Genomic DNA, 8602 nt, shown 5'->3' with positions numbered 1-8602 from the left:
AGAAAATATCACAATTGTGGTAGGAAAAGAATTCAAGTTCCATATGATTCAATTGCATCAATAGCCATGGGGGATAGAACATGCATTAGAGATCTTGCAAAGATGCTGAATTCGGGACCAACAACAGTTTGGAGAATGGTGAAGAGAAAGGTGATTAATTAAAAGCACACTCAAGTCCCTTGCATCCGGACATTTCAGAAGAATGCAAGATGGCAAGGATGAGGTGGGTACTTAGACTGATTGTGGATTACTCTATACCACAAGATCCAACATATTACAACATGTATGATTTCATTTACATAGATGAGAAATGGTTCTACCTAACACAGACAAATCAAAGAGTTTATCTTGCAAACAATGAACCATTTTCACACAGAAGTGATAAGTCAAGAACAAAAATACCAAAGTTCATGTTCATGGACGTAGTATCAAGGCCAAGGTGGGCTCAAGATGGGCAGTGTGAATTTGATGGCAAAATAGGAATATTTCCATTCACATATTTTCAGTGGCAGCAAAGAGAACATCAAAAAAACATAGTGAAAGGGACAATTGAGACAAAACTAGTGAAGTCAGTCAATCAAATAACAACCAGGGGAATGCTTATCAACACCTTAATACCAACAATAAAGGAAAAGTGGCCACCACATGATGGGGAAAAGGTGATTTACATAATTCAAGACAATGCAAAGGCACACATGTTGCAAGATGATCCTGAATGGCAAGAGCACTACCAACAAGATAGGTTTACTTTTGTATTGACTCAACAGCCAGCAAACAGTCCAGATTGCAACATATTGGACTTGGGGTTTTTCAGGCCAATACAATCACTCATGCACAAGAAAATGCCCAAGACAGTGGAAGACTTAAGTGGAGCAGTTACTGATTCTTTTAATGAACTACATCCAAAGACATTGTCTAATGTGTGGATGACACTACAATATGTGGGGAATGAAATTCTGAAACACAAGGGAGACAATAACTACCCACTTCCTCACAACAAATAAGATATTAGAGGACGAAGGCAATCTGCCAGAATAAGTCAAGGCACCAAGGTGGGCAGTCAATGAATGCATACAACTATATGATGAATGGAAAGCAAACCAATGAAGCAAAGGGAAACAGATAGATAACTTTTTGTGTTTTGAGGACATGTTTTGGAAGTAACAAGTACAAACATTATGTCACTTTTGTAAGCTTGATGAATGAAAGCATTACGTGTAGACAAAACATTTTGTAAGCATCATATCTTTTGGAATCTTGAATGAATGAATTTCATATTGTTAATCTGTGTTAAGTTTGTTTTCATCATTCATAATGACAGACAATTACTTTCATGTTTTATTCAAAATTTCACTAAAATTTAAGACAAGAATTGATTCAGCAAGGCATGAAATGATTCAGGAAGGCATGAAATAATTCAACAAGGCATGGAATTATTCAACAAAAGCATAGAATGAATCAGCAAGGCATGAAATGAATCAGGAAGGCATGAAATGATTCAGCAAAGCATCGAATGAATGAGCAGGGCATGGAATGAATGAGAAAGTCATAAAATGATTCAATAAGGCATAAAATGAATTAAAAAGGCATGGAATGAATTACCAATGCATGAAATGATTAAGCAAGGCATGGAATGAATGAACAAGGCATGAATGAATCAAAAAGGCATAGAATGAATCAACAAGGCATGAAATAATTCAGCAAGACATGAAATGAACCAGGAAGACATAAAATGAATTAGCAAGGCATGGAATGAATCTGCAAGGCATGAAATGAATGAGCAAGGCATGAAATGAATCAAAAAATCATGGAATGATTAAGCAAGGCATGAAATGAATCATCAAGGCATGAAATGAATCATCAGGGCCTTACGATCATTAAGGCAACATAATCATAAGTGAAAATAGGAATATAGGATTTCAATCTCAATTTAGTTGACATACATCATTGACCATTTTGTTTCTGGATTTATCACAACCTCATCATCCTTTTACCAAAGGGAATACATGATCACATTGGCTCATGTGAAATGACATTTACTCCCTTTGGCAAAAGGAGAAAAAGGACATTTTAAGAAACATAAATATCAGAATATCAACAATTACATCATTGAGTATCACTAACACCATATTCATACATGTGAAGCACATAAGGGGACAATTAGGAATCATCATGAATCAAACATAAATAATTGTTGTAATGTTTTGGTGGTTCTTCCGAAAGGGATTGAGAAATTGTTAACTATTACATTGAATAGTAAACAATCACTTAATGCCCTTCAAAGAACCACCTAAAGACTAAAAGTCATTCATGCAAAACAACAATATTGATCTCAGAATGTCCCCAAGCATCATTGAAACAAATCCAAACTACAAACACTTAGCGTCTGAAAAGCATCATTATTGATACTAATGGTAGCATGAGCGATTATAGTTAATTGGACTTGTTTTTTAGCATATAAAAGACTCATCATTGATCACACATAACAAAGGAACTTAAGGGGACAATTAACAACTAAATAAAGAAGACTTATATTGCCTAAGCAATCTAATGCCAGTTTATACGTGAAGGAATGAATAACGTTGATTCCTAACACATTAAAACTGGCAAAAGATCGCCAAGCCAAAAAAAATCATGTTAATATTGATCTCACATGTCCCCAAGCTTCATTGAAGCACACCATGTTCACAAACCATTAGCACACAAATCCTCAAACAGCCAATGGATGGATGCTAATGGCGCACTGTGGTTTATGAAACATGGATAGTTTCTCAGCACATTGAAAGAACACACAAACCCTAAGTCAATTATCCTAAAGGGACAGACAGGGACATCAAGCATTCAACAGAAGCATACATTAAGAGGGGACTTTACTGATTCAATTTATTTCACATAATTCAATTTATTTCATGCCTTGCTGATTCAATTCATGTTTTATTCTTTATTCACTAACCCATCCCCATATGCTTTCACCCCTCTCATAATCACCAAGGCAACATTACCATCAAGGCAGGGAACATGCATACATTTTCAAGGCAACATTATCATCAAGGCAGCATACTAATCATCAAGGAAACATTATCAATCATCAAGGCATTACATTATCAATCATCAAGGCAACATTATCAATCATCAGGGAATTACAATCATCAAGCCAACATAATCAGCATGACAGCATAATCAGCAAGGCATTAAACATCATCAAGGCAACATAATCAGCAAGGCAACATCATGATACAAGTACAACATAAAAGATTAGCATGCCAACATTATAAAGTCATCATAAAAATAAGGGGACATTCATACACTTCAATATCTCAACATCATCATCGAAACAACTACACCCCTGGCCAACAACAGATCACAGTTGTTGGCATCAACCTTATGTCTCCACAGCTAGCCAACATACCATAAATAAAACAGATTTTAAAGGAGACACACTTATCTCTAAGAATCATTAGATGCCGTAAGTGATTTTTCTTTCACAACATCGTCCTTACAGTTTGGGAACGAAGCTGAACATTGCCCACTAGACACCTCAGCAACACCATCTTTGTTCTCACACTCACCAACGTAAAATAGTTCAAATGAATCATATTGATTGGGTTCCTTGCAAGCAACAGGGGACATCGTAGGTGATTAGTATGATCAACCAAATCCAGATGAAACAAATATAGACATGCACATGAACAAGAACTATAAAGAAGCTTTAAAATCACAGAGTATATCAGATCATGCAAAAATCAATCCCAAATAATCACAAATAAACCCTAAGAAGTCAAAATACATCCAAAAAATCCGCAAAAAATCTGAAGAAATGCAGATCAACCAAATGTAGACATGCACATGAACTAGAACTCGAAAAAGCTAATCCTTTAACATTTCAGATTTTATCAGATCATGCACGATTAATTCCAACAAATTCACAAAAATAATCAAATATGTCAGATTAAATCCAAAAATCTGAAGAAAACAAATCATATCAACTAAAATCAGACAAGCACATGAACAAACACTCGAAAAAACCTTCAAAAGTTTAGAGTTTATCAGATCATGCACGATTAATTCCAACAAATTCACAAAAATAACCAAATGTGTCAGATTAAATCCAAAAAACCCAGGAAAAAAAAGCAGATCAGCTTAAATCAGACATGCACATAAACAAAAACTCGAAAAAACCTTCAACATTTCAGATTTTATCAGATCATGCACGATTAATTCAAACAAATTCACCAAAATAACCAAATATGTCAGATTAAATCCAAAAAATCCGGAAAAAAAAAACCAGATCAACTTAAATCAGACATGCACATAAAAAAAAACTCTGAAAAACTCTAAACAAATCAACATTTTTTAATTTCAGATTTTATCAGATCTCGCAAGAATTAATTCCAGAAAATCTCAAAATAATCAAACAATTCACATTAAATGCCAAAAATCAACAACATATCTAAAAATCCAATTCAACCAAAAAAAGACATGCACATGGACAAGAACCCTAATTCCTTATAAATCCCAGAAAACTTAAAAAACAGAGAATCTATACCTCATCTTGTTCGCCTCCTCCAAAGAATCGCAGATCTGCAGGTGTGGGCAACCGATCGTCATACTTCGACTCCACCTCTTCACCAGCCTCCACATCCCCCTTTTCGAACCAAGCTTTCAAATAATTTCGAGTGCTCGTATTCTCTTGCTGGGCCATCATCAAGTTATACAAATACTCGCCAGAATACGGGTGCTCGTTGTTGGGACAATTGCAATTCGACCCCCAATCACAGTTAGGGTCAGGAATGTGTTACCCGGAAGTACCCATCAAAGAGCTCGCAAGAGATTTAGAAAAAGAGGAACCCATGAAAAAAATCAAAGAAACCCTAAAAAATCTCCGCCTTTTTTCCCTCGAACTTATCAAGAAAAAACCAACATCCGAAGACGATGTGGGACGAATTAGGGGACAACAATATAGGGGATCTGATCGGTAATTCCTTTTAGATGTTGTGAGAAAATTTGAGCGAAAAAAGTTAACATCTGAGAGATCTCAAGAGAAACAGCGAAGAACAGAGACGGAGATATTTAGGGTTTCTTAAGAAACAAAGAGTTTTTGAAGAGGGAGAGAGAGATATAGAGAATATTTGAAGAGAGAGAGAGAGAGAGAGAGAGAGAGAGAATTCTGAAAGGTGAGGTGAGAAATGAGGAGAGAGGCGTGAGAGGGATGGGTTTAAAGGGGGTGGGGAAGTGGGTTTATGGTGAAGGAAAATGAATTTAATTATAGGAGTTGAGAAATTTAGGTTGGAATTTGCGATCCCTCTTGCATGGACCAGGTCCACACTAAGGATATTTTAGGTATTTTTCAGCTTTTAAAGATGACATGGACAAGCAATGTTTACGTGATCCAAAAAATCCGCGGCTTATATAGTAACTCTTACGTTGATATAGTTTATTTATATGCAATATAGTTACTCTACTAGTCATACAGTAAATTTTAACAATATAATTATTAATATATGCGGCATAGGTACTGCAAAGATCATATAGTAACTGTTAAGTTGATATAGTTGTACTTGTATGTAATATAATTACTCTAATAGTCATACAATAACTTTTTGATGTCATTTTGATAAGAATTCAATTACTTAATAATGTATACACAAAGATATTGACTGATTTATATCATATAGTAAATATTTCTATCGTATAGAAATAGTTACTCTTCTATATCATATAGTGAAGGAAATAATGCCCTTGGTCCAAGTATGCATTCTATGTTAAGTCTAATAAATGCGGTTCAGTATTAATTAACAAGTTAATAATTCAGTGAGATCAAGTGAGCTGAATGCCTAGCTAGAGGCCGCTTCAGTTCAAGTGGAATTAATGATATTAATCCACAGCTTACTCTTGACTGAACCCGTAGGGTCACACAAATAGTACGTAAACGGATCAAGTATTTAATGGCATTAAATACTCCATCTATGGATATTCGGAATCGACGGATCTTGGTTTCAGTGGGAGCTGAGATCGTCACAGGCAAGAAATGAATACTCCGGAAACGATGATATTGCCGGAAACGGAAATATGGATCGTATCGGAAATATAAATATTATCCAAGTCGTAGATGTTGCCGAAAACGGAAACATGGTACGTATCGGAAAATATTATCGGAAATGGAAATATTGCCGGAATCGGAAATATTGCCGGAAACGGAAATATTGTCAGAATCGGAAATATTATCGGAATCGGAAAATAATTCCGGAAACGGAAATATTAAATATTTGTTCGAAACGGAAATTAATTCCGGAATCGGAAATATTAAATGTTGTTCGTATCGGAAATGAATTCCGGAATCGGGAATTTAATCGGAAGCGTATCGTACGAATTAGCATCGGACGAGGCCCGCTAGACGAAGGCCCAGCACGAAGCCAGGCCATCGCCCAGCGAGCCGCACGCAGCAACGCACGCCTCGACCAGGCCCAGCGCAAGGCCAGGCCCAGCCAAGGGCGCGCGCGCACGCAGCACCGCACATGAGCTGTGCGCTTGTCGTGGGCCGCAAGGCCTGCGCAGGTGCACGGCTTGTACGATGCGTGTGCGGGAAATCCTAATTCTATTAGGATTCGTGCGAAGATTAAAATCCTAATCTTATTAGATTTGCTTTGTTATTTAGAGTCCTAATAAAGTTCTAATTAACAAATCCACATCCTAGTAGGATTACAATTCCTTTTCCATACCTCTATAAATAAGGGCCTAGGGTCATTATTTATATACAAGTTTTCAAGTATTCAAAGCTAGGATTTTTAAGCAGAAAAATCAGCCATAACTCTTGCCCATTTAGCCGAAAATAAGTAGTACCTTAAGGGCGATTCTAGTTGGACAATCTTAAGGCGGATCCGGACGTGCTGTGGACTATCTACGGAGGGACGACACTTGGAGTCCTAAATACTTGTTCTTGTTCGGTTAGGGCGCAGCTAGGGAGGGCACGCAACAAAGTGTATGCATCTAAACTATGCTAAATGATTATGTGTAAATAATATGCTTTCCTGGCTTTATGGTTTTTCCGCATGATTTATGAATTGTCATATGTATCATAACCTAACAGTGGTATCAGAGCCTCTTATTATTTTCATAATCTAAATTGCATGAACATGGTTAAATATTACAAATTTGCAAGAATTAAAAGGGGTGATTAATTTTCGTAATTGTTAATTAATTGCAAATTGCGTTTATTTAATTATACGTACGCAGTTTTTCGGCAGTTTCTTCGTTACTCATCCAAATCGAGTGATTTTTGTGTCAATTCCGCATGTAAAAGGCATTCTAAAATTTTGACAAAAGTAGTTTTTTTCGGCCGAACCCAGAATTCTCAAATTCGAAGCCTAACTATGACTTTTCGGAGGTTTTAGTTTTTCGAATGCAAAATTTCATAAATTTAAGATGTTAAATTAAATATTTGCGATTCTTGTTGATAAATCTTGAATTTTTGATTGACCTACTGTATATGTTTAACAAGTTTGAATGCCTAGCCTTGTTAATTATGCAATCTAATTTGTAATTATGATTAATTTGTTGAAAATTGGAATAATTTAGAATTAATTTGATTTTCATGATTAGTTATAATTTAATTAGACACCTATGATTAAAAACCACCATAAAAATTGTAAATTTATGTTAAATTTTAAATTTTTATGACCTAGACTTGAATCCATGTTAATCGGAAATCAATTGAATAATAAATTTTCGATTTTTCGCCCTAAAATTATGAAATTAATATTATTTATTAATTTGTCATTAATTTTTAATATAAATTTTAAATTTTTATGCGATTCGCTTATATAACTTGCACGCACAAAGCAATGGACGCTACGTGTTACCCTTAAGGGGTGTTGTATAGTGCGGGCATGTGACGACGAGCAAGGGAGCTCGTCGCCCATGCGGTACGAATGCAATGAGCAAGGCCATGGTCACGAGCACAAGGCAGCAGCCCTGCCTTGTGTCGTTGGCTGTGTGCGATGGGAGAATGGGCGATGGCGAGGGCAAGGCACGAGCAGTCGCGTGTGGGCAGCAAGCGAGCTGCGCCACAGCGCACACTGCCTCGCGCAAGCGTGCGGAGCCTCGCGCGCAGCGAGCGCAAGCTCGCGTGCCACGAGTGCTGCACCAAGCATCGATCGCTCGCGCGCAGCGAGCGCTATTGGACGTGCGACGAGCGCTGCGCCCAGCGATGGCGTGCGAGTGCTTGTTGCGACGTGCGACGAGCGCTGCGCCCAGCGATGGCGTGCGAGTGCTTGTTGCGACGTGCGACGAGCGCTGCGCCCAGCGATGGCGTGCGAGTGCTTGTTGCGACGTGCGACGAGCGCTGCGCCCAGCGATGGGCTGCGGCAGCATGATCGTGCGTCGAGCGCTGGCGCGCGCAGCGAGCACCAGCTCGCGTGATGCCTTGCGATGGTGAGCAGCAGCGATGCGACGCAACGCATGGGCTGCGCGCACATGGCCAGCGATGGCTGTGTGCGTGTGGCCCATGGGCGTGTGATGCGTGGGATTGTTGCGTTGCGATTAGATCGTTTTGAAATTTTAATTTGAAATTTTCAGTTTAAGTAATTTTAATTAATTTTAAAAT

At 37.8% G+C, this 8602-nt stretch overlaps 1 protein-coding gene across 1 annotated transcript; it reads left to right on the top strand.

The window, feature by feature from the left end:
- The first annotated feature begins 209 nt into the window (after nt 1-209).
- Nucleotides 210-1004, top strand: LOC110784021 (uncharacterized). Its single transcript, XM_021988427.1, has one exon. The coding sequence runs from the start codon at nt 210-212 to the stop codon at nt 1002-1004; it is 795 nt and encodes a 264-aa protein (XP_021844119.1).
- Nucleotides 1005-8602: the final 7598 nt, after the last annotated feature.

This window comes from Spinacia oleracea, chromosome 4, assembly GCF_020520425.1.
Source record: "Spinacia oleracea cultivar Varoflay chromosome 4, BTI_SOV_V1, whole genome shotgun sequence".
NCBI classification, from domain to species: domain Eukaryota; kingdom Viridiplantae; phylum Streptophyta; class Magnoliopsida; order Caryophyllales; family Amaranthaceae; genus Spinacia; species Spinacia oleracea.
Note: the sequence above shows the minus strand (reverse complement) of the source record. Positions and strands in the feature narration are given on the sequence as shown.

Bases quoted from the DNA above. Each gene is read 5' to 3' on its own strand.
- LOC110784021 (XM_021988427.1), top strand. From the start codon at position 210: ATGGCAAGGATGAGGTGGGTACTTAGACTGATTGTGGATTACTCTATA.